Source organism: Trematomus bernacchii, unplaced genomic scaffold (genome assembly GCF_902827165.1).
Source record: "Trematomus bernacchii unplaced genomic scaffold, fTreBer1.1, whole genome shotgun sequence".
NCBI lineage: Eukaryota > Metazoa > Chordata > Actinopteri > Perciformes > Nototheniidae > Trematomus > Trematomus bernacchii.
In genome coordinates this window covers 69,738-97,099 of record NW_022987741.1, presented here as the reverse complement: position 1 = coordinate 97,099, position 27,362 = coordinate 69,738, and the positions used below count along the sequence as shown (strand labels likewise).

At 43.1% G+C, this 27,362-nt stretch overlaps 1 protein-coding gene across 1 annotated transcript; it reads left to right on the top strand.

The window, feature by feature from the left end:
- LOC117496384 (NACHT, LRR and PYD domains-containing protein 3-like) lies at positions 1-27,362 on the top strand. The gene is made up of 8 exons (XM_034148031.1): positions 1-100; positions 760-1,039; positions 3,832-5,599; positions 5,686-5,772; positions 6,006-6,179; positions 6,659-7,763; positions 9,183-9,543; positions 27,328-27,362. Exons 2-8 carry the CDS (start codon positions 769-771, stop codon positions 27,360-27,362), a joined length of 3,801 nt encoding a protein of 1,266 aa, XP_034003922.1. The 5' UTR covers positions 1-100; positions 760-768.

Sequence of the window (27,362 nt, the reverse complement as noted above, 5' to 3'; positions counted from 1 at the left end):
GGGACCGGGACCTGGACCTGGACCTGGACCTGGACTTGGACCTGAACCTGGACCTGGACCTGGACCCAGTAACCAGCTTACTGGCAGAGATCAGAACCAGGTGTGTGGTCGCCGGCTGAGTCACTCTCTTATTTCTCTCATGGTACTTATTTGTAGCAGTAGGTCAACTTGGTTTGCAGAAGTAAGAAAAGGTATCCATTGTGCCACATGCTTCATACAATATAGACAACAGACACATCTTTAAAAAGTCCCTCTGGCTCCAGATCTTTAGGAAGATTAACCTCCGGCCCGAAGGAAGAAGCTGAAGCTCAGGTTGCAGGGGGTGGGAGTCTTCATTGAACATGGAGTTAGACAGCCTCTGTAACGGTCTGATGAGCAGGGGCTCCAGGTTTAGCTGTGACTCACCAATCAGTCTGCTAGACCACTTTATGATCTGACTGAGACAGTTTCTGCTCTTTAAAGACAGGTTACCAAACCAAGACATTAAAGGAAAAGACAGAACTGACTGTGCTGACTGTCTTCAAGTTTAGGATTGACTTCCTGAATGTCTTTTGTGAAGTCTAAGGTATTAAAACAAGTTTAGAACCGATTAGGGCATTTGCTAACTCGACATCTGAATTGAAGCCATCCAAAGTCACATGGCAGCTGTTCTTTGGATCCTGAAGGCCTGTTGTGGTTTTCAAAAGTACAAAAATACAAAACAACAATATATAGTTCTGTAAGATAAAGATTTTCTTTCTCTGTATATTTGCTCTGCAGGGAGAAAAGATGGAGACACCTAGAGAAGTCCTATTCAAAACTTTAAAAGATTTGGGGGAAAATGAGTTTAAAGACTTGAAGTGGTACCTGGAGGGGAAGGTCCTAGGATTCCCAGGAATCCCAAAGAGTGAACTAGAGAAAGCAGACCGAGGGGACACAGTGGATCTGATGCTTCGGGACTACGACATAAACACCATTAAAGTGACCAGAGACGTTTTGAAGAAGATCCCGAGGAATGATCTAGAAGAGGAATTATCAAAATTCCCATCAGACCCTGAAGGTAGGTCTTTAAAAAAGAGTGTACCAAAATATAACTATATATATACATTTATTTTATTTTATTTTTCCCAGCCATGCATCATGTTTTTAGACTCCTGATATCCCCCTCAGAGAACCATCACCTCTACATCTAGGGGTTGAGGTACCCCTGAAAGCAGAGAGGTCAGGGTCACTAGTTTTTCATGGGACCCAAGGTCGTTTTACAAAGAAAAACAGGAGTCAAAACAAACAAAGGAGGAGAAGATGCTTTATTTCCTCCCAAAGGGGAAATTCAGCTCAGTTGTTCACTCGGTTGTGGTAACAGATAGTACAATACACACACATGCACGGGACAGGTGAGAGAGGTCTGAACAAAACAGGCGGCCAGTCTGTCCACCACCAGGGAGCAGTTGGGGGTTCTGTGCCCTGCTCGAGGGCAGGAGGTGAACTGGCACCTCTCCAGGAACCAGTCTACACTCCGTGTTATTGTCGGTTCCCAAGACAAATTCCTACAGACTGCGGCACTAAAACACTCTGCATTGGCTGGGAATCGGACCTAGGGGTCCAGGCAAGATTTCTACTGAACCACCAATGCTATATTAACGAGTTTCTCCTGGAGTCCTTGAGTGCTACGTTTTCCCAGGAAACTGACAATTCTGTTTGGAATGAGGTTGGTCCTGCCGAACTGTCAGATGTCTCAGGAGGGGGAGTCATGGATAAACCCCGGGTGTTTGCCACAGTGTAGGTTAGCTGCTGACTCAGTCTCAGGATGTTGAATGGGACTGATGCACACTGAGTTCAGGAGGCAGAGCTGAGGGCTTGGAGAACAGCTGTTGTTGCTCAGGTGGTCAGAAGGGGCCACAGGGACACACTGTGGAGGTTTGTCCTGGCATAGGATTGGACAGTTGTGATTTACATTCCTGTCCAATGTTGCATGGAGGCAGACCATTGTCCATGATTTAAAGGGGACTGTAGGGTAAGCTCTAAACATCAGGGGCCTCATTTATAACGCCTTGCGTAGGATTGACGTGGGAAGGTTGCTTACGTAGTACAAAGCACAAAAATAGGTACATACATTTTCCGCCATTTTCCGATTCACAAAACATTGCGTACCGGCGAGGGAAGTGCGTACGGCACTCCCTACGCCTGTTTCCCTTTATAAATCACAATCGACTCGTAACGCCCACATTTGCCTATAAATAGTCAAAGAAACGCCCATTCATTCATTCATTGTGACTGACTGACTGCATGAAGAAGATCGCAGGGAATGAGGACAGAACATCTAAAAAAGACATCTCACACCGTGTCAGATTTAGGTTATTTTGGGGAGGTGGAGATAAATCATATTGTTTGGTGGATGCAGTTTGAACCAGAGGAGCAGCATGGAGGTCGGATCGTCACCAACATAAATAAATAAGTGGTCCGAAAAAAGTTAATGACAAAATAAATACACATAACCTTCCTCAGGCAGTGTGTTTGTCCGGGGGACAGGAGACCCCCCCCTTGATGAGAAACTGTTAGAAATGATGGGGGAATCCCTCTGGAGTGTAGTCATGACGACTGGATCTGAATGATTGTGTTGTATTTGGTGGTTTGTGTTCCAGCTGTCGATCAGCAACTATAGATCCATAATCCACCAGTTAAAGGAAATACAATGTGTTGTGTTATATTAGCTGTTTACCACATATGGTGTTCTTAGTTTCCATACCTCCTGGGTTTTACGAGCCACTTATCAAGTCTTGGCAAACAGTATAAAACACGATTAAACGTGATAGTATATAAAACCATGCTCGTATCTACAACCTATAGAAATGCAAAACGGCGTCAGTTTAGACGTAATTCTGTCCTCCTGCTTACCGCATCATTTATGAGAAAACATTTCATAACATTAACACAACATATTCGAGGTGGTTTTAAATAACATATCCGTATTTATTTATTTCTCCAATTTATGTGTTTGTGTGCACTGAGGAGTCTCAAACAGGCGTTTGTTTAATCATTTAAAGATTGGCTTTAATCAATGTTTGAAAAGTAATTCTTCATATTTGATAAATGAGAGGTAACATTTTATTGATGGTATTATTTCCACATATTTCTCTCCATTCTTCCTTCTGCCAACGGTGTCGCAGTTTCTCGTCTCTCCCGTTTGTGTGCTTAGTGCGTACGCATGGGTTAGAGTTTGCGTGGAGGACCGCACATTTTCCCGTCAAGTTAGTATTTTATAAATCGCAAACATTGCGTAGAAACTGGCGTACGCCATTTTTTGAGCGTATATCCCTTTATAAATGAGGCCCCAGAGGAGCACATTGCTCAGCCTCACTGATTGCTCACTGCAGATTATGTCCTACTCATTACTAACGGCCCAGCCCCCTACAGGTGGAAGGAGGTATCATTTGCCGTCCAACATGACTTGGGGAGAAAGGGACGGGTTATTACTGTGACCCCCAGGGTGTCTTGTAGATGGTAGGCTACTGCAGGAGTATACTGCGACTCACTAAGAGCCATCCACTTCCTGTATAACTGGAGAGAGAGCTGTGTCCACACCCTCAGTGGGTGTTGGGATCAGCTGGTATCGTGCCTCATCTCCCAGCAGCAGGAATAAGAGTCAGTCAGGTTTAGGGCCATGGTTCTCTGTGGGAAAACTGATGGTTCTCTGTGGGGTGAACTTATACTGGACAATGTACAGATAATTATGCAACAATATCCAGTGACTTGACATAAGGAAAATAACTTGCTATTTTGTCAGAAATGGGTCCAATTAGAAGGAAACATGTTGATGTGTCTTTCATGTAAATATCTTTCTTATTCATTCAGATATTCTCACAAAGTGCCAAGGTGAACTCAAATCAAACCTGAAGAAAACATATGAAAATATCAAATTTATGGAAAAATCTGAATCCCTACATAAAATCTACACGGAGATCTACATCACCAGGGGAGACACCGGAGAGGTCAACAAGGAACATGAGATCAGACAGATCGAACAAGCATCCAGTAAACCAGACAGATCAGAAACACCCATCAGACAAGAAGACCTCTTTAAAGGCTCAACTGAAAGAGGTAAACCAATCAGAGCAGTGATGACAAAGGGAGTGGCTGGCATTGGGAAAACAGTCTTAACACAGAAGTTCACTCTGGACTGGGCTGAAGGCAAAGCCAACCAGGACATCCAGTTCATATTTCCATTACCTTTCAGAGAGCTGAATGTGGTGAGAGAGAACAAGTACAGCTTGGTGGAACTTGTTCATCACTTCTTCTCTGAAACCAGAGACGCAGGAATCTGCAGGTTTGATCAGTTTGATTCGGTTGTGTTCATCTTTGACGGTCTGGATGAGTGTCGACTTCCTCTGAAATTCGACAACACTGAGATCACTGAGAACACTGATGTCAGAAAGTCCACCTCAGTGGATGTGCTGCTGACAAACCTCATCAGGGGGAAGCTGCTTCCCTCTGCTCGCCTCTGGATAACCACACGACCTGCAGCAGCCTATCAGATCACTGAGTTTGTGGACATGGTGACAGAGGTCCGAGGGTTCACTGACCCACAGAAGGAGGAGTACTTCAGGAAGAGGTTCAGAGATCAGAAGCTGGCCGGCACCATCATCACCCACATCAAGACCTCACGAAGCCTCCACATCATGTGCCACATCCCAGTCTTCTGCTGGATCTCTGCTTCAGTTCTGGAGGACATGTTGAAAACTGAGGGAGGAGAGCTGCCCAAGACCCTGACTGAGATGTACATCCACTTCCTGGTGATTCTGTCGAAAGTGAACGTCAAGTATGATGAAGGAGTTAAGACAGGTCTAAACTGGAGTCCAGAGAGCAGGAAGATAATGGAGTCTCTGGGAAAACTGGCTTTTGAGCAGCTGCAGAAAGGCAACCTGATCTTCTGTGAGTCCAACCTGAGAGAGTGTGGCATCGATATCAGAGCAGCCTCAGTGAACTCAGGAGTGTTCACACAGGTCTTTAGAGAGGAGAGAGGAACGTACAAGAACACAGTGTTCTGCTTCGTCCATCTGAGCGTTCAGGAGTTTCTGGCTGCTCTTCATGTCCATCTGACCTTCATCAACTCTGGAGACAACCTGATGGCCCCCTGGTGGTCTAAAGTCTTCAGACGAAAACCTAAACATCTCTACCAGAGTGCTGTGCACAAGGCCTTACAGAGTCCAAACGGACACCTGGACTTGTTCCTCCGCTTCCTCCTGGGTCTTTCACTGGAGACAAATCAGAAACGTCTACAAGACCTGCTGACACAGACAGGAAGTAGCTCACAGACCAACCAGGAAACAGTTGAATACATCAAGAAAAAGATAAGAAAGAACCCGTCTCCAGAGAAAAGCATCAACCTGTTCCACTGTCTGAATGAACTGAATGATGGTTCTCTAGTGGAGGAGATCCAACAGTCCCTGAGTTCAGGAAGTCTCTCCACAGATAAACTGTCTCTTGCTCAGTGGTCGGCTCTGGTCTTCATCTTACTGTCATCAAAAGAAGATCTGGAAGAGTTTGACCTGCAGAAATACTCTGCTTCAGAGGAGGCTCTTCTGAAGCTGCTGCCAGTGGTCAAAGCCTCCAGGAAAGCTCTGTAAGTGGAGATAAAACTACATTAACTAGGAACAGTTTGAGACATGATAATATAACTCTTTGTGTTCACTGCTGATCTTTCCCCAGGCTGAGTGGCTGCAACCTGTCAGAGAGAAGCTGTGAAGCTCTGTCCTCAGTCCTCAGCTCCCAGTCCTCTAGTCTGAGAGATCTGGACCTGAGTGACAACGACCTGAAGGATTCAGGAGTGAAGAAGCTGTCTGCTGGACTGGAGAGTCCACACTGTAAACTGGAGACTCTCAGGTCAGAGTTCAGCTTTTTCTTTTCAAACAGTTCAATTATTTCATCCAGCTTTTTGTTCATGCTGATAAAGATGGTCCACCTCTGTATGATTTTCCTGCTCATGTGACCTTTTAAAGCACTGAGTTTACTGTATTCCCTGGTTCCAGACTGTCAGGCTGTCTGGTCACAGAGGAAGGCTGTGTTTCTCTGGCTTCAGCTCTGAGATCCAACCCCTCCCATCTGAGAGAGCTGGACCTGAGCTACAATCATCTAGGAGACTCAGGAGCGAAGCTGCTGTCTGCTGGACTGGAGGATCCACTCTGGAAACTGGAGACTCTCAGGTATGGACAGACTGACTGCAGGTTCCTCATATTTTTCTAATGTAATCTCTTTCATCTCTGGGCTTCCATCATGAAGGACGTCTCATTTCCCTTGATTATGTTCACAGCAGTGAGTTAACCTTGAAGTCTTATTACATGGAAACAGCCATTCAGTCCAAACACTTATCGAACTGCACCACCGTGAAATGTGATTGAATTGATAAAGACTCTCTGAATATCTTTACATCACTTCTTCTTCTTCTTCTTCTTCTTCTTCTTCTTCTTCTTCTTCTTCTTCTTCTTCTTCTTCTTCTTCTTCTTCTTCTTCTTCTTCTTCTTCTTCTTCTTCTTCTTCTTCTGTGGTGGAGGTGTGTTTGAAGAGGGAAGAGGGATTTTCACTTTTGTTTCGTTTGTTTCTGTTTCAATCGTTTCTTTAACTGTATGATCTTTCGTTGGGATATTTGTACTCTTTGCGAGTACGGTTAATACTTTTTCGTTAGTGTTTTTCCGTGCCTCGAGGCGGGGATGGCGTCCTTCGGGGCGCCGCCGGTGTCTCTGAGACACGGAGTGCGGTTGGTGGCTCAGGCCGCAAGCACAGTGGAGCAGGTGTTGCTGGCTGTGGGGGATCAGGTGGGTCATGTAAACATCTCCTATGCTTCCCGCATGAACAAAGCGGTCGTGGTCTTTTTGAAAGACCAGAAATATGTGACGGAACTTATCGAGAGCGGATTAATGTTAAACGAGGAATTTATTCAAGTTTCACCGCTGGCGACACCGTCCACGCGGATCACTGTGTCTGGCGTTCCTCCGTTCATCCCGAATGAGGCGCTGGAACGGGAGCTGAAGCGTTTCGGTAAGTTTGCCAGTAATTTCCGCAGTGTTGCTCTGGGGTGTAAGGATGAAAAATTAAAACATGTCCAATCTCTGCGGGGACAGGTTTTCATGTTTCTGAATTGTCCCACTCAGACACTAGATGTGTCCTTCCGGGTGAGGCATGAAGAGGGTTTTTATATGGTTTATGCGAGCTCAGGGAACGTAAAGTGTTTTGAGTGCGGGGAGTCGGGTCATAAACGTGTTGCATGTCCACAGAGACGGCACGCCGCTCCGCCGGGTGCGGCTGAGCCCGGGGCAGCCGGGCCCGGGGCCGCTGGGGAGGCCGAGCCCGGGGTCGCTGGGGCAGCCGGGGCCGCTAGGGCCGCCGAGCCCGGGGCCGATGGGGCCGCCGAGCCCGGGGTTGCCGGGGCAGCCGGGCCCGGGGTCGCCGGAGCAGCCGAGCCTGGGGCAGCTGGGTCCGCGGAACCCGGTGTCGCGGGGGCTGCTGCTGCACCCGCCGGGGCCCCGGGGGCTGCGGATGAAGTAGGGATGAATATCGTGAGAGAGGAAATGGGGACTGTAGAGAGTGTGGTGAGTGTGAGAGGAAAACAGGTGGAAACAGGTAAACGGGTGGGAGATGATGTAGCAGGGCAGGTGAAGACCGGGGCTGTGGGACAGGTGGAGGCTGTTGGCACACAGCAGGAGCTGCCGTCTGGCTCTGGGCGGCAGACAGAGCTTCAACAGGCTGCAGACAGTAATGAGGTGACAGAGACACAGAGATGGACACAGACGGTGAGGGGGATTCTGACTGTGTTTCAGTTGCAGATAGTCTCTCTCAGAACGCAGAGATATATTCTTTGGAAGAGATTAATGTCTTTTTAGATGAGTCTTTTGGCAAGGCAGTGGAAGTGAGAGACTTTTTCCCTGACACTAACAAGTTTCTTCATACAGTGAGCACTCTTCAGAAAGTTGTAGGGTTAGACCTGCTGGATGAAAAGAAACGCTATCGTCTCAGGAAGCATGTAACTGCTATGAGAAAAGGTACGAAAGAAAGCAAAAGAGGGAGGAAACTGAAAAGGGTTAAATAAAATGTCAACATGATCATGCAACACTGGGTGTCTCCTCTCTGCTGTGTGTACCTGTCTGTTCTTTCTCTCTGTCTCCTTCCTCTAATGCAGGCTTTAAGGGTTGCTTCTTTAAACATGAACGGGGGTAGAAGTGCACAGAAAAGAGCTTTAGTGTTAGAGGTCTTTAATCAGAAAAAATTAGATGTGATATTTCTGCAGGAAACGCACAGTGATAGCCTGAATGAGACGGACTGGGGGATGTGCTGGGGGGGTCAGTATGTACTCAGTCATGGCTCAAACCTTAGTGCTGGAGTAGCTGTTTTTTTCTCCCCCTCTTTAAATGTTAAGATGTGATCCAGCACAGAGATAGCGGCAGGTAGAGCCTTGATGGTGAAAGTGGAACTGTTAGAGTTCATTTTCACTTTTATTAATGTTTATGCACCCAATCAGGGCCCTGCACGTGTATCTGTGTTTCAGTTATTAAAAGACAAGCTAGACACTAGTGTACAGGGGGAGTGTGTTATACTGGGGGGGGACTGGAACGTTTGCACTAATGTCACTTTAGACAGAATAGGACGGGAGCCGCATCCTCAGTCGTCCCTTTTACTGTCACAGGTGATAAGAGAGGCTGACTTAGTGGATGTGTGGAGGATGAAGCATCCCTCTGTTAAACAATACACCTGGATGAGAATGCTGGATGGGGGCGTCAGTGCAGCCAGGCTAGACAGATTTTACATGTCTGCTTCTTTTATTACTCGTGCAGTGAACTGTCACATCCAACCTGTTGGTTTTACAGATCATCAGCTAGTTTCTTTAGATTTGGTTTTATCCAACACAGAGAAACCTAGATCGTTCTGGCAGTTTAATGTTCACATTTTACAAGATTTGATTTTCTGTGAGAATTTTAAATTGTTTTGGATCAACTGGAAATGAAAGAAAGAGTCTTTTCCCTCCCTGAGTCAGTGGAGGGAGGAAAGGCTCAGATTAGAGTGTTCTGCCAACAGTACACAGCCTACTCCACTGCCAACATTAGGAGAGCTATAGAGCACTTAGAGAGGGAGATCAGAGAGGTAGAGAGTGTGTCTGCTCGAAATATAGAACAGTCCGAGTCCTAAAACACCAACAGCTTAACTGTTTTCTTCAGGAGAAAGCCAAGGGAGCTCTGATCAGAGCCCGTTTTACTTCCATGAGAGACATTGATGCACCAACCACCTTTTTCTTCAACCTTGAGAGGTCTGTGGGCCAAAGGAAGCAGATGGTATGTCTGCGTCTCCCCGATGGACAGGTAACCTCTGAACCTGCTGAGACGAGGAGGCATGCAGTGTCCTTCTACACAGACCTGTTCAAAGCCGAAGGTTGTGACGTAGAAGCTGCTGATGAACTTCTTCAGGGTCTTCCACAGCTGGGTCCAGCCGAAAGTGAGACCCTGGGCTCTGACATTACGCTGGAGGAACTGACCTCTGCGGTGACACAGATGGCCTCCGGCAAGGGTCCGGGCATAGACGGTTTACCTGCAGACTTTTTTAAACATTTCTGGAGTATTCTAGGACATGACTTGTTGGACGTATTGATGGAGTCCTTTGGGAAAGGGACTCTGCCGGCTTCCTGTAGGCGTGCAGTGATTTCACTGTTGCCTAAGAAAGGAGATGTAACCCTGCTGAAGAATTGGAGACCTGTGGCTCTCTTATGTACGGACTATAAGATACTGTCAAAGGTTTTAGCTAACAGACTGAAGTGTTTTATCGAACTTCTTATTGGTACTGATCAGACATATTGCATCCCTGGCAGATCAATCGTGGACAATTTGTTTTTGATGAGAGACACTTTTGATGTTTGCAAACTGTTTGCAAACTGTATAATTCTGATTGGAACACCACATCAAACACAAACAACTGATATCCCTCATATCAGCATCAATGGCCACTCCATTCCCCTCTCCCCGCTTGTAACGAGCCTAGGTGTGAAACTGGACTCATCCCTTTCATTCCAAGCACACATAAAGACGGTTTGCCAAGCCTCATACTACCACCTAAGAAACATCTCCAAAATGCGACACTCCCTCACCAAACCGGATGCAGAAAAACTGGTCCATGCCTTCATCACTTCCCGCATTGATTACTGCAATTCTCTGCTTGCAGGCCTTCCAGCAAAAACCACTCAGAGACTACAATATATACAAAACTGTGCCGCCCGGATACTCACAAAAACACGCAAATCAGAGCACATCACCCCCATCCTTCACTCACTCCACTGGCTCCCTGTAACACACCGGATCAACTACAAAGTCCTCATAATGGTCTTCAACAATGCCATCAACCACACTGGCCCCACCTACCTACAGGAACTGCTAACCAGAAAACATTCACATACCTCACGCACACTCAGGTCAGACAGCTATAATCTCCTGGCGGTCCCGCGGACAAAACTGGTCCCCATGGGAAACCGTGCTTTCTCCTCCCTGGGTCCACGTCTGTGGAATCAGCTTCCAGAGAACATACGGACCTCAGCATCACTCTCAGTTTTTAGGAAATGCCTCAAGACCCACCTGTTCCACACCGCATTTTACTGACTGTCCTTTACTTTATTTATTTATTAAACCTTCTATGCTCTTAACCTTTTATTTTTATTTTTATACTGCCATATTTTATCCAATATGCTCCTTTAGATAACTTTTTACTTATTGTTCCTTATAGCTTTGTGAAGCACCTTGAGATGAGGTTGTTTTTAAAGTGTGCTATATAAATCAAATGTATTATTATTATTATTATTATAACATAAATGTTGGTATTATTTCTATTGACCAGGAGAAGGCGTTTGATCGTGTGGATCACACTTTTCTGGCTGCCACTTTGCAGGCTTTTGGTGTTGGGGAGCATTTTTTGTCCTGGGTGAAGTGTTTGTACAGTGATGCATGTTGTGTTGTGAAGGTGGGGGGAGGGCTGAGCAGACCTGTACCAGTTCAAAGGGGGATCAGGCAGGGCTGCCCTATCTCAGGCCTATTATACAGTATTGCCATCGAGCCCCTTTTGTGCAGACTTAGAAACCGGCTGAGGGGCCTGTGTCTGCCAGAGCAACACACTCTCACTCCATAAACGTCCAGGAGCGACGCTTGGTCAGGGTCCCGAGGTGTGCAGTTGGGACGCTCCTAGGCTCCTTCAGCTTCATAAACGCAAATAGCTTTCAACTGATTGCAATGTATTCCCATCTGCGGCGGGATTTGACGCTCATGGAAGCACGACATTCGTTTGTGTCGGCGGCTGTTAAAGGCAATGTGAGCGTCCATTCCCATTGGATAACGGAGAATTGTACACCCGGAAGTAAGTATTCCCCTTACTGTCGATTGATTTGACAGTGATATCTCTACTACTCATCAACTCAAAAACACCAGATTATCTTGTTAATTACACAACATTGATTGGTTTAAATTGTGTACAATGCTTTTGTGTTTTTCCCCTTCGATTCGGAGAAACAAATATTTTTTCGGAGTTTAGGATGGCAGAAGACACTACACTACCCAGAATCCTCAGCTATCGTTTAGGACTACACCATCTGCTTTGTTTGACAAACCCCGTGATTAGTCCTCAAGCTCTGTGATTGGTTGACCTCCAACTGCATTCCATATGAAAAAAAACGTTTCGTAAAAGATGAAATCATACTTTATTCAGCAGTGCTTGCTTTACTCTTTGAAAGTCATCACATGAATGCATTGTAATGAATGGTTCGGCTGCATTAAACATTACACATCTGTCGTAGTTCTTTATTTATCTACAGAGATCGGGCTCAGAATAGACCGGAAACTATTCTTTTACCGTTCTGTTTTAATTTCACAATAAAGTTAGTAGTAATAATTTGTTTTGATATTATTGTTTTTTATGAACTATAGAGCGCTGGGTCATGTTAAGACCTTCTTTTCTGTGTTGCTGTGGGTTTTTCACATCGCTTTTGTGTTACAAATATCAAAACAATAACAGAATATATCCGTCGTAAACTAAAGCAGAAACAGCAGTATATTTTATTTTGTTAACACTGTAAACTTGACAGCTTTTTAACCCGCACCTCCTACTGGTTAAAGCACGTTATTACACGTTTAGAGTCATTGCAATGCAGGTAGATTGTGTTGCTTTTTAATGACTGTTTTAAAATGCCTTTTTCTTAATGTCTTTCATTTTTGTAAAGCACTTTTGAATGTGTTATATTTGATGAAAACATTTAAATATTAAGAGTACATACAAAATAGCGGGAAAGTAGAAGGTCAATGATAGAAATATAGAATAGAAAATATCAAGAAGATACTGTAAATGGTATCTAGAATAAAACAGTTTAGTGCCGGATGTATAAAGATATTAATAGGAGGATGTGCAAAACAGACAAACTAATTAGGCTTTATTTAAACATTAAATAATACTTTAGGTTAAGGTCTTCTTTTAAATACATGTAAGCAAAAAGCTTTGGGGGTATCTACAGATACATATTAAGCCTGACAAAGTACTTAACGTTTAATATATTGCATGGTTTGTTTTGGGACTTGACAATCAACTTTCCTGCAATGTTAACTATGTTGAAGCACTTATTTTAACCGATATTATACATATTTATTATACTCTTATAAGATGTATGTAGATAGAATAAGAAATGTGCAGAATATGACAGTTTAATGGTGGAGGTACACACATATTGATAGATCTCTTGTTGAGGAACCTATGACCCAAGTGTGTCATCATTGCATAACTACACCGTAGTTGTGTATATGATATTTCAATAAACCTTTGAAAATCTTGAAATCTTGAAAGGGATGTGCAAAATAGCCATTATATACAGTTTTTGATGAACGATTAGAGAATAACGAGTAATAAATATGCTTTATAGAGATCTGCAGATACATTTGTTGTCTTCTCAAGCACCAACTACCAAATATCTCGCCTGATTGTTGGCACTTGACAATCACCTTCACTGAATTTTACTCAGGTGTAACTAAAGTCTGATTTAAGGGTTGTTTATATTTCACATCATTAATCCAAATCTGTAAAGTAACTAAAATAAATGTAGTAAAAATACCAGGTTAACCTTAACCTGTTAAGCACCAAGCCTGTTTTTCATGTTTCAGGCTCGAAAATGACATGCCCAAAACAAATGACTACAATTTAACTTCTAAAAGGGTTATATGAATAATTTATTTGATCAAAGCAAGGTTACATCTGTGAGTTGGATGTAGAAGTGTCAGAATCAATATAAATGTTTTTTATTTTGAAAGAAAATTCAGATTTTACATAGTAAAAAACTGTAAATTATAGTGTCCGTCCAACAATTATTTTGTACTTATAGTGAAAACTACCCTTGGATGATGGGTTAGTAGACTAAAAGCTTTAGGAATCCAAAGTACAACATATAATAAGTACCCTGTATCAAGATTGATGCAAAACAAGTGAAATTTGACCTTTTTAGAGAGATTTAGCCAAATGACCCCTTCTGGGGTCATTTGGGTGGATTTGACCTATCTCTGGCCCCCCTTGCTCGATTTGGATCGTTGACACACCTTTCTGACCGTTAGAGCCAATAGAATCGAAGGGGGAGGCCCACCTACACACTCATTGTAAAGAGAAAAGGTGGGGGCTGCGCATCTAGAAATGAAACTACATTGGGAGATTTTCTCCTTCTGGAGTTTGGAAACTAAAAAGCAGTTTTATTGCTTATGGATTATCAGAAATAATTTCAAAGAGGGCACAGACACATTGGATGAACCTATGGATTAACTGCAGTATCATTTTTTTATCGTTTGAATGCCATTGAAGACCAGTTTTGACCAAGGTAAGCCATGTTAGCGTTTCTAGCTACTTAGCTCCACATGTTATGATGTACGCTTTCGTTTATAGCGTTGCAAATGTTTATCACTGAGTGTTGAGGAGGGCACCAATATACAGATTCAGTGTCTCCAGGACACCAAAAAGAGTGGTTGGTTGTGCATCTAGGATAAGTAATAAGGGAGTTATGAGTGAGTTTAAGTGCCGTTTTAGGTTCAATTTTTTCGCTCGTGGCTAAGTCAGAGGCTGAGTGCTAGCATTGTGGGGTTTTTTTGAAAAAAAAATGAAAAAGATCAGTTAGCTGAGTTTCTTCCCGTTACATGGATATAAAACATTCATAGTTTTATTCAATATTAAGATTCTTTAGACGTTGTTTCCTGCAAATGACGCGTTTATCGGTACCGGGCGGATGGAGCGTAACAGGTTAAAGAAAGCCCTCAGGATTATAAAAGACCCCCATCACCCCAGCCGCAAACTGTTCTGTCTGCTGCCGTCTGGCAGGCGGTACCGCAGCATCCGGACTAAAACCACCAGACTCAGGGACAGCTTCATCCCACAGGCCAGAAGACTATTAAACACCTGAACTTTGAAACAACATCCATAACATTCATCTGGCTGCTAATTAGAAATTATTTATCTCATATATCATATTCCAATCACTTGTATATAGACTATTTCACTTTTTACTATTTTTGTGTATCTGTATCTGTTTTATTGTGTTGCACTGTTGGAGGAGCCTGTGACCTAAGGGGGGGGGGGGGGTAGGACACGTGCGAGTCTTGTTCTGAATAGTGTGCCGTCGATGGGTTTCATTCCATTTTAAAGTGCTGTTTGACGCCGCACTGCCACTCCAACATCCAATCACAGAGCTTGAGAACTAATCACGGGGTTTGTCAAACAGAGCACATGGTGTAGTCCTAAACCATAGCTGGGGATTCTGGGTAGTGTAGTGTCTTCTGCCATCCTAAACTCCGAAAAAATATTTGTTTCTCCGAATCGAAGGGGAAAAATACAAAAGCATTGTACACAATTTAAACCAATCCATGTTGTGTAATTAACAAGATAATCTGGTGTTTTTGAGTTGATGAGTAGTGCAGATATCACTGTAAAATCAATCGACAGTAAGGAGAATACTTACTTCCGGGTGTACAATTCTCCGTTATCCAATGGGAATGGACGCTCACATTGCCTTTAAATGCCACCGACACAAACGAATGCCGTGCTTCCATGAGCGTCAAATCCCGCCGCAGATGGGAATACATTGCAATCAGTTGAAAGCTATTTGCGTCCCTTTGTGAAGCTGAAGGAGCCTAGGAGCATCCCAACTGCACGCCTCAGGACCCTGACCAAGCGTCGCTCCTGGACGTTTATGGAGTGAGAGTGTGTTGGCCAGAGTCAGCTCAGGCGGTGGTTGTATCAGCTTATGCTGATGATGTCAGTGTTTTTACCCAGGGTCAGCGAGATATCCAGGAGCTACAGGACAGTTTAGTTTTGTATAGGAAGGCTGCTTCAGCCAAAGTTAATTGGGAGAAGAGTGAGGCAGTTTTGGTAGGTCAGTGAAGTGTAGGAAATAGTCTTCCTGGTAACCTCAGCTGGGGAAACAGGGGTTTAAAGGGAGTTTGGTTGGGGTCTGAGGACATGGTGGCACAGAACTGGGAGGGATTGCTGGGAAAGGTGCAAGCAAAATTAGCCAAATGGAAATGAGTTTCACCAGACCACCCGAGCCCCGGCCTGGGATGTGGCTGTTTGAGGAGCCACTGTTTGACGCTGGTTTTCTTTCTGGAACCCTTTTCTCTTCGGCCACCCTAAAAAATGCGTTCATTGAAGCGGGAGTGGTAAAACTTGGCCATTTGACGGGGGTCTCCACAGAAAAACTGGCTGAGGTGATGGGCATTCGATCAACCCGAGTTCTGGAGAACCTGGTAGATGAGGTGTGGCAGTCGCTGTCGCCATCCCACCAGACTTTTGGTGTTTGGCTTGGGCTTTTCCCCTCAGGGCAGCTGGCGGATCCTGTATAAATCTCCGGTTGAGAAACGGATGGCTGACATCCAATGGAGAATCATACACGGAGCAATAGCTACTAACAAATACAGAGCTCATATTGACCCGAGCACAAGGGGGCGCTGTCCGTTCTGTTTTATGGCAGAAACATTGGAGCTTTTAGTGGTGTCCTGTCCCCGATTGGCTGGTCTTAAAAGAATGTTACAGGAGTGGGTGGAAAGGTTCGGGGAGGTTTTCTCCATAGCACTTTGTGTCCATGGCCCCAAATACATCCTGAAAAAGAGGGAAACTCTAGTATTGATACATTTCTTGTTTGCTAATGCAAAATGAGCGATCTGGAAAAGTAGGAAGAACCAAGTTGCTGGAGTGGGATGGACGGATGCAGTGCTCTGTCTGAGGGGGCTGGTGGCAGCGCGTCTGAGGGTGGAGCATGCGTACTATACGCTGATCAATCATCTGCAGGGGGTTCTGGATGTGTGGGCTGTTGGGCAGGTTCTGTGCTCACTGGGGGAGAAGGACTCTCTAATATTGAAGTTTTAAAGGATAGGTGTAGTCCAGAGTAGTGTTAATTTCGTTGACTAAAACTATGACGAAATATGTTCGTCAACGACCTTTTTTTCCATGACGAAAACGAGACGATGACGAGACGGCACCGACGGCAGTAAACAATAACTGTAACGAAATCATCATGCAATATCGTTGACGAAAAGTGACGAGACGAAAATGTAGTATATTAAATAAAAACTATGCCAAAATCTCTCTTTACTTTCGTTGACGAAAAATGAGGAGACTAAATATTATCAAAGATAACGTTACATCTCTAGTCAGTTTTTCTCCCAGCAGTTCAATTTCCGGTGCTGCGGCTGGGTGCAGCAGCTGTGTGTCTGTGCCGCGCGCGGCGGTACATTTGAAATACACCGGACAGCGGCAGAATATGAACTGTCAGGAAGACTCGGGTCTAACTCATGGTCTAACTAACCTTATTTAACAGAAAATAAAATGGCAACAACAGGGATTGGGAGCAGTGGTCGCACTCGCGTTAACCGAATACCCCCCCGTCAGCGCGAGTGAGTGATACATTGTGCACTCGACGGGTAATAATGGATTATGACGGAAATGTTACGATCCTGTCTGTCAAAATTACTGACAACGAAAAAGTATAAAGCCACCACTGCTTGGGAGAAAGAAGCTATGTGATATTTGGGCCCATTTTCGCTACAATGAGGCTGAGAAAAAAAGCGAATGCATTGTTTTATCAGAAGGGAAGCAATGTGGCCAAACACAGCTGGTAACAACACCACAAACCTGACCACTCTCTGCAAAGCTGCTTTCTTAATCATTCAACCTGTGTTTTTCATCAAATAAGGACTAGATATAATCTTATTGTGAAATAAGTTTGACTAAAATGACAAATTATTGGTTTTGGCTAGACTGAAATGTTCAATATAATCTGATGACTAAAAAAGACTCAACAGTTTTCATTGACAAAAAGTAGACTAAAATAATTAGTTTTCTTCGACTAAAATAAGACTAAAATGCTCAGACTTTTAGTCGACTAAATCTTGACTAAAATAGTTACTGTTTCAGTCGACTAAAATAAGACTAAAATGCTCAGACTTTTAGTCGACTAAAACTTGACTAAATAAAAACAGGATGAAGGCGACTAAATATGACTAAAACGAAAAAGGAAATTTAACACAGGACTATGACTAAAACTAAATTAAAAAATAGCTGACGAAATTAACACTAGTCCAGAGTTCCCGTTAGCCGGTAATTACCGGACTATGACCGGTAAAATATGCTGAAGACCGGCAAATCTAAATCTCTCCGGTCAAAATGTCCGGTCAAAATAATTTTCCCTTAGCACAATACCGCATCAGTTGCGCCACTTATGTGACAGACAAGAATAGTCTGTGACAGACAATAATAGTCCATTCTAATGTCTAACACTTAATGTGGAGAAAGAGATGTCCTGTATGGGTTGATTGTGCGTTGATCTGTTGGTAATGCCTCGGGGTTCCGATGGGCATGTAAATAAATGCATAATGCTGCGCTATACTTTGTGGCCTCACCCGGTTGCATAGCGACGCTTATTGTTAAGTGTCTTGTAATAAGCAGGTAGTCATATCATTAGCTAGAACTAGCTAGATCTGATCGATAAGGACATAAATGCGAGTGAAGTCTAATCTGACGGGAGAGAGAGATCAGCTGCTGCTGACGAGTCGACACGCATCTCTGCATGATCCACTGCAGCGGTGAGCAGAGCAACACACACACTTCAGGTTAGAATATCACACGTAGCTATTTTAATTACCTCTCAAACTACCTAAACTAGTTATAGATATGTTTAGTTTTACTGTCGGGTCACTCATTACTGGATCCGCGAGCTGCATGATACTGACGGGCTGTCACGAGAGGGAGATTTCAACTTTAACGGACATTTTGACCGGCAAATAATTATTCTAACGGGAACTCTGTTGTAGTCTTTGTTTTTAAAGTGTGTACAAGAGGATGTTTTTAAATGGGGAAAATGCTTTCAAATGATATTTGGTAGTCATGAAAATCTGGTTATTTATTTATTTGATTTTGTAATGTATTAGGTTTGTTCCGACTCTTTTGCATAGATTTTTTTTGGATTAAAAATCAAAATCTTCTTCTTCTTCTTCTCTCAAGTGAGTCGGAAGAAGCAAAGTGGATTTTCTCTCTTTTTAGTCTTTTCATGTCTTTAATATGCGTTAATTTGAAGTAGGTTATTTTTTGGGTTATAAATTGTTTCACTTAGTTGTTTGTTTGTTTGTCTGTTTTTTGTTTCGTTAAATTTGGGGAGCTTGGTCCAGTTTTGTTTGTTTTCGGCAGCCAGTGTCTCTGCTGGTCGGCATCTCGGCGATCTATCCCAGCTGACTCAGAGGCAAAGCATCAAAATCTGCGAATCTGTCAAAATGGATGAGTTTGACTACATTATATTCGACCGGAGGGGACACAAGTGAGGAGGATGCTACATCTGTGGAGCTACAGGTGACGGCCTTCCTCAACTCCAAGGGAATAGAGATTGACAGCGACAACATCGAGGCCTGTAACCCGCTACCACGGAGAAATAAAACTGATAACCCGGCAATAATAATAAGGTTTGCCAACAGAAAACAGAAAACTGAACTTCTGAAACAGGGAAGACGGCTTAAGGGCTCGGATGTATATATGAATGAACACCTCACTAAAAGAAATGCTGAGATCGGCAGAAAGGCCCGATTCCTGAGAAAACAGCGAAAAATACATCAACATGGACTGCAAAGTGCAACATCTCCATCAAGCTTCACGGATCCCCAGAACAAAGTGTTCATCATCAGGGACCTGGAGGAACTGGAAACATATCAATGAAATAAATCAGACAAGGTCACGGAAATAAAACACTACCATGACCATTCCAGATAATAAACACATCTCTCTATCAAGACTATAAACTTTTGCATATACAGAGCATAACACACAGTAACCTGTCAGAGAGAAGCTGTGCATGTCCTCACTCCTCAGGACATGGAAAATGACATTGATCCGGAAAACAACTTGCTTAACAATATCAACAACAGCTGCAACTTCACAGAAGAGCAATTCAATGTAATGTGTGAATCAGAAGAGAACATATCAATGATCCACTTCAATAGCAGAAGCCTAGATGCCAACTTCCTCAACATTAAAGAATATCTAAGTCAGTTTAAGAACCCATTCAACATCATAGCAATATCAGAGACCTGGATCAGTGCTGAGGAAGGTGTGGACTTTGAGATGGATGGCTATGAACTGAATTATACAAACAGAAGGAATAAGAGTAGAGGGGGTGTGGCAATCTATGTGGATAAAGGAATGAACTAGAAGGTGGCGGAGAGCATAACAACAGCTTTTGATGATTTGTTTGAATGTGTTACAGTAGACATGTGTATGGAAAGGTCTAAACATGTTATTGTGAGCTGTATATACAGAGCTTCTGGAACCTGTATTGACACATTTACAGATAGGATAGAAACATGTTTACTAAATCATTACAAAACATGATGTTTATCTGTGGGGATTAGAATATTGACCTGTTGAATCCAAAAAAGCATCAAATGACAGAAGACTTCATCAATGCATTGTACAGTATGGGTTTGTATCCTAAAACCACCAGACCTAGTACAATCACTTCTCTGCTACATGAATAGACAGTATATTCACAAACATTATGGAGAACAATACAGCAGGGACTACTATATAGTGACATCAGTGATCATTCTCCTGTTCTTATTGTCTATCACTGCAGTTATAAGAAACCTAAAGTCGCCAGCCATTTCAAATACAAAAGATTGAGAACTGAAGAAAACATAAATGCATTTAAGAATGACTTACTAAATCAGAATTGGAGGGTAGTATGTGAGAGAGACGATATGGACAAGGCATATGATGAATTTCTAAACATTTTGAAATGACTTTATGACAAAAAGTGTCCTGAGACACAATGCAGAGAGAGACACAAACAAAGTCACAGTGCATGGATCACTGATGGCCTAAACAATGCAGAGAGACACAAAGTCACCGTGCATGGATCACTGATGGCCTATACAATGCAGAGAGACACAAAGTCACCATGCATGGATCACTGATGGCCTAAACAATGCAGAGAGACACAAAGTCACCGTGCATGGATCACTGATGGCCTAACCAATGCAGAGAGAGACACAAACAAAGTCACAGTGCATGGATCACTGATGGCCTAAACAATGCAGAGAGACACAAAGTCACCGTGCATGGATCACTGATGGCCTAAACAATGCAGAGAGACACAAAGTCACCGTGCATGGATCACTGATGGCCTAAACAATGCAGAGAGAGACAGAAACAAAGTCACAGTGCATGGATCAATGATGGCCTAAACAATGCAGAGAGAGACACAAACAAAGTCACCGTGCATGGATAACTGATGGCCTAAACAATGCAGAGAGAGACACAAACAAAGTCAGTGTGCATGGATCACTGATGGCCTAAACAATGCAGAGAGAGACACAAACAAAGTCACCGTGCATGGATCACTGATGGCCTAAACCATGCAGAGAGAGACAGAAACAAAGTCACAGTGCATGGATCACTGATGGCCTAAACAATGCAGAGAGAGACAGAAACAAAGTCACCGTGCATGGATCACTGATGGCCTAAACAATGCAGAGAGACACAAAATCACAGTGCATGGATCACTGATGGCCTAAACAATGCAGAGAGAGACACAAACAAAGTCACCGTGCATGGATCACTGATGGCCTAAACAATGCAGAGAGAGACAGAAACAAAGTCACCGTGCATGGATCACTGATGGCCTAAACAATGCAGAGAGAGACACAAACAAAGTCACCGTGCATGGATCACTGATGGCCTAAACAATGCAGAGAGAGACACAAACAAAGTCACTGTGCATGGATCACTGATGGCCTAAACAATGCAGAGAGAGACACAAACAAAGTCACCGTGCATGGATCACTGATGGCCTAAACAATGCAGAGAGAGACACAAACAAAGTCACCGTGCATGGATCACTGATGGCCTAAACAATGCAGAGAGAGACACAAACAAAGTCACCGTGCATGGATCACTGATGGCCTAAACAATGCAGAGAGACACAAAGTCACCGTGCATGGATCACTGATGGCCTAAACAATGCAGAGAGACACAAACAAAGTCACAGTGCATGGATCACTGATGGCCTAAACAATGCAGAGAGACACAAAGTCACCGTGCATGGATCACTGATGGCCTAACCAATGCAGAGAGAGACACAAACAAAGTCACAGTGCATGGATCACTGATGGCCTAAACAATGCAGAGAGACACAAAGTCACCGTGCATGGATCACTGATGGCCTAAACAATGCAGAGAGAGACACAAACAAAGTCACTGTGCATGGATCACTGATGGCCTAAACAATGCAGAGAGAGACACAAACAAAGTCACCGTGCATGGATCACTGATGGCCTAAACAATGCAGAGAGAGACACAAACAAAGTCACTGTGCATGGATCACTGATGGCCTAAACAATGCAGAGAGAGACACAAACAAAGTCACCGTGCATGGATCACTGATGGCCTAAACAATGCAGAGAGAGACACAAACAAAGTCACCGTGCATGGATCACTGATGGCCTAAACAATGAAGAGAGACACAAAGTCACCGTGCATGGATCGCTGATGGCCTAAACAATGCAGAGAGACACAAACAAAGTCACCGTGCATGGATCACTGATGGCCTAAACAATGCAGAGAGACACAAACAGAGTCAGAGTGCATGGATCACTGATGGCCTAAACAATGCAGAGAGACACAAAGTCACTGTGCATGGATCACTGATGGCCTAAACAATGCAGAGAGACACAAACAAAGTCACTGTGCATGGATCACTGATGGCCTAAACAATGCAGAGAGACACAAACAAAGTCACCGTGCATGGATCACTGATGGCCTAAACAATGCAGAGAGAGACACAAACAGAGTCACTGTGCATGGATCACTGATGGCCTAAACAATGCAGAGAGAGACACAAACAAAGTCTCCGTGCATGGATCACTGATGGCCTAAACAATGCAGAGAGAGACACAAACAAAGTCACCGTGCATGGATCACTGATGGCCTAAACAATGCAGAGAGACACAAAGTCACCGTGCATGGATCACTGATGGCCTAAACAATGCAGAGAGAGACACAAACAAAGTCACCGTGCATGGATCACTGATGGCCTAAACAATGCAGAGAGACACAAAGTCACCGTGCATGGATCACTGATGGCCTAAACAATGCAGAGAGAGACACAAACAAAGTCACCGTGCATGGATCACTGATGGCCTAAACAATGCAGAGAGACACAAAGTCACCGTGCATGGATCACTGATGGCCTAAACAATGCAGAGAGAGACACAAACAAAGTCACCGTGCATGGATCACTGATGGCCTAAACAATGCAGAGAGACACAAAGTCACCGTGCATGGATCACTGATGGCCTAAACAATGCAGAGAGAGACACAAACAAAGTCACAGTGCATGGATCACTGATGGCCTAAACAATGCAGAGAGACACAAAGTCACCGTGCATGGATCACTGATGGCCTAAACAATGCAGAGAGAGACAGAAACAAAGTCACAGTGCATGGATCACTGATGGCCTAAACAATGCAGAGAGAGACACAAACAAAGTCACCGTGCATGGATAACTGATGGCCTAAACAATGCAGAGAGAGACACAAACAAAGTCACCATGCATTGATCACTGATGGCCTAAACAATGCAGAGAGACACAAACAAAGTCACCGTGCTTGGATCACTGATGGCCTAAACAATGCAGAGAGAGACACAAACAAAGTCACCGTGCATGGATCACTGATGGCCTAAACCATGCAGAGAGAGACAGAAACAAAGTCACAGTGCATGGATCACTGATGGCCTAAACAATGCAGAGAGAGACAGAAACAAAGTCACCGTGCATGGATCACTGATGGCCTAAACCATGCAGAGAGAGACAGAAACAAAGTCACAGTGCATGGATCACTGATGGCCTAAACAATGCAGAGAGAGACAGAAACAAAGTCACCGTGCATGGATCACTGATGGCCTAAACAATGCAGAGAGACACAAAGTCACAGTGCATGGATCACTGATGGCCTAAACAATGCAGAGAGACACAAACAGAGTCAGAGTGCATGGATCACTGATGGCCTAAACAATGCAGAGAGACACAAAGTCACTGTGCATGGATCACTGATGGCCTAAACAATGCAGAGAGACACAAAATCACAGTGCATGGATCACTGATGGCCTAAACAATGCAGAGAGAGACACAAACAAAGTCACTGTGCATGGATCACTGATGGCCTAAACAATGCAGAGAGAGACACAAACAAAGTCACCGTACATGGATCACTGATGGCCTAAACAATGCAGAGAGAGACACAAACAAAGTCACCGTGCATGGATCACTGATGGCCTAAACAATTCAGAGAGACACAAAGTCACCGTGCATGGATCGCTGATGGCCTAAACAATGCAGAGAGAGACACAAACAAAGTCACCGTGCATGGATCACTGATGGCCTAAACCATGCAGAGAGACACAAAGTCACAGTGCATGGATCACTGATGGCCTAAACAATGCAGAGAGACACAAACAGAGTCAGAGTGCATGGATCACTGATGGCCTAAACAATGCAGAGAGAGACAGAAACAAAGTCACCGTGCATGGATCACTGATGGCCTAAACAATGCCTGCAAAAAGAAAAATACACTTTATAGACAACTCATATAATATAGAGGTTCAGAAGCAGAAAATAAATATAAAAGATATAAGAATAAATTAACCAATATTATGAGAATATGTAAGAAAGAATACTATAATAAAATACTAGAGAATTATCAGAATGAAAGGTTTATAGAAGGTATTAAATAGTATCGTTAGAAACGGAGCAAAGAGTACAGGTTACCCTGAGTTTCTTGTTGACAAAGATAATGTTATCAATAACACAGACGATGTCGTTCATGGTTTGAACCAACTCTTTGTAAATGTGGGGCCAGATCTGCAGAAAGAATGAAAAGCGTAGAAACAGCTAAAGGGGAAGATACAGAGCTCTGGAATGAAAACAATAGCTCTTTGTTCCTCAGAGCAGTCGAAGAAAGAGAAATCATAGACACTCTACGGAAATGTAAAAGCAAGTCCTCGACCGATTGGAATCATATTGATATGATTATAGTCAAACACATTATTGAAGACATTGCAGAACCATGAACACATCTTTGTAACTTATCTTTTCAATCTGGTACATTCCCTAATGAAATGAAAATAGCTAAAGTTATACCATGATATCAAACTGGGGATGAACTCCATGACACACATCACATGTTTCTTTGCTCTCCCACTTTCATCCTTGAAAAGCTTTTTACAAAAAGACTTGACAGGTTCATGGAAACACATCAGCTGTTGGACGACAGTCAATATGGATTCAGGAAAGAAAGATCAACATGTACGGCACTAATGGGATTAAGTGAGGAAATAGCAAACTGCTTGGACAATAAAAAACAAGCAGTGTGAATATTTATAGAGCTACAGAAAGCATGTGACACCATAGATCACAACATGTTACTGACAACACTGGAAAGGTATGGCATCAGAGGGTTAGACTGGCTGAGAGATTATTGAAGCAACAGACAACACTTTGTGAAATAGGTGAACATAAATCAGAAGACATGAACATAACTTGTGGAGTACCTCAGGGGTCTGTGTTGGGTCCACAGCTGTTCATATACATCAACGATATCTGCAGAGTATCAAATATATTGACATGTAACATGCTGTTAGAGCACAACATCAGCTGGAAACCTCATATCCATCATGCAAAGCTAAACTGGCTAAGACTATCGCACTATTGGGGAAAGCAAGACATTCTGGAGTACACATGCTATACTCTGTGTGATACATTAATATCACATCATGATATACTCTGTGTGATACACTCATATCACATCATGATATACTCTGTGATACACTCATAACACATCATGATATACTCTGTGATACACTCATATCACATCATGATACACTCATATCACATCATGATATACTCTGTGATACACTCATATCACATCATAATACACTCATATCACATCATGATATACTCTGTGTGATACACTCATATCACACCATGATATACTCTGTGTGATACACTCATATCACATCATGATATACTCTGTGCGATACACTCATATCACATCATGATATACTCTGTGTGATACACTCATATCACATCATGATATACTCTGTGTGATACACTCATATCACATCATGATATACTCTGTGTGATACACTCATATCACATCGTGATATACTCTGTGATACACTCATATCACATCGTGATATACTCTGTGCGATACACTCATATCACATCGTGATATACTCTGTGTGATACACTCATATTACATCGTGATATACTCTGTGTGATACACTCATATCACATCGTGATATACTCTCTGGGATACACTCATATCACATCATGATATACTCTCTGTGATACACTCATATCACATCATGATATACTCTGTGTGATACACTCATATCACATCGTGATATACTCTGTGTGATACACTCATATCACATCATGATATACTCTCTGTGATACACTCATATCACATCGTGATATACTCTGTGTGATACACTCATATCACATCATGATATACTCTCTGTGATACACTCATATCACATTGTGATATATTCTGTGTGATACACTCATATCACATCATGATATACTCTGTGTGATACACTCATATCACATCATGAAATACTCTGTGTGATACACTCATATCATATCATGATATACTCTGTGATACACTCATATCACATCATGATATACTCTGTGTGATACACTCATATCACATTGTGATATACTCTCTTTGATACACTCATATCACATCATGATCTACTCTGTGTGATACACTCATATCACATCATGATATACTCTGTGTGATACACTCATATCATATCATGATATACTCTGTGATACACTCATATCACATCATGATATACTCTGTGTGATACACTCATATCACATCATGATATACTCTGTGTGATACACTCATATCACATCATGATATACTCTGTGATACACTCATATCACATCATGATATACTCTGTGTGATACACTCATATCACATCATGATATACTCTGTGTGATACACTCATATCACATCGTGATATACTCTGTGATACACTCATATCACATCATGATATACTCTGTGTGATACACTCATATCACATCATGATATACTCTGTGCGATACACTCATATCACATCATGATATACTCTGTGTGATACACTCATATCTCCATGTCTGAGTTACTGTGTGGAGATCTGGGGAAACACAAAACCAACCTGCAGCCGTTATGCACATTACAAAAAAGGGCTCTAAGAGTAATCAATAATGTTGGATATCTTGAACACACTCATTCATTATTCTTGAAGTCACACACACTGAAGTTTACTGATCTGGTTACATTTCAAACTGCATCATGTACAGAGCAAGAGATCATCTACTTCCTAGGACACTACAGACGTTGTTCATAGACAGAGAGGGGGGGGTATCATCTGAGAGGAGATCTACATCTGAAACAACTCAAGGTCAGAAGAACTCTGAGAAGAGCAGAACAATCTGTGGGGGGGGGGGGGGGGGGGGGGTTTCATGGAGCGGCTTGGAGCAGGAGTTCAAACAAAGCACACATAGCATTCACTTTAAAAGATGCACAGAAACACTTCTTTAGGAATAACTTGCAGACATGATTGAAAGGATAATCATTGATCAGCAGGAAGTAAGGGGGATCAATAAACATCTGCTCCCTCCTGCTCCCTTCGGACACATAGGATTTATTATTATGATGAACATTGATAAATACTTTATTCTAACAATACGCTGTTCTGTTTCTCACATGTGTTTCTTCCTCCAGGCTGGACCATTGTGGAGAGCAGAGACCAGGTCTGA

What these genes read in the sequence shown, in the direction of transcription:
- LOC117496384 (XM_034148031.1), top strand. Translation starts at nt 769, where the DNA reads ATGGAGACACCTAGAGAAGTCCTATTCAAAACTTTAAAAGATTTGGGG. An exon ending in TGGAAACTGGAGACTCTCAG is followed by an intron (nt 6,180 to 6,658) that starts GTATGGACAGAC and finishes CTTTTTCGTTAG; the next exon opens with TGTTTTTCCGTGCCTCGAGG. An exon ending in CACAGAGATGGACACAGACG is followed by an intron (nt 7,764 to 9,182) that starts GTGAGGGGGATT and finishes TGTTTTCTTCAG; the next exon opens with GAGAAAGCCAAGGGAGCTCT.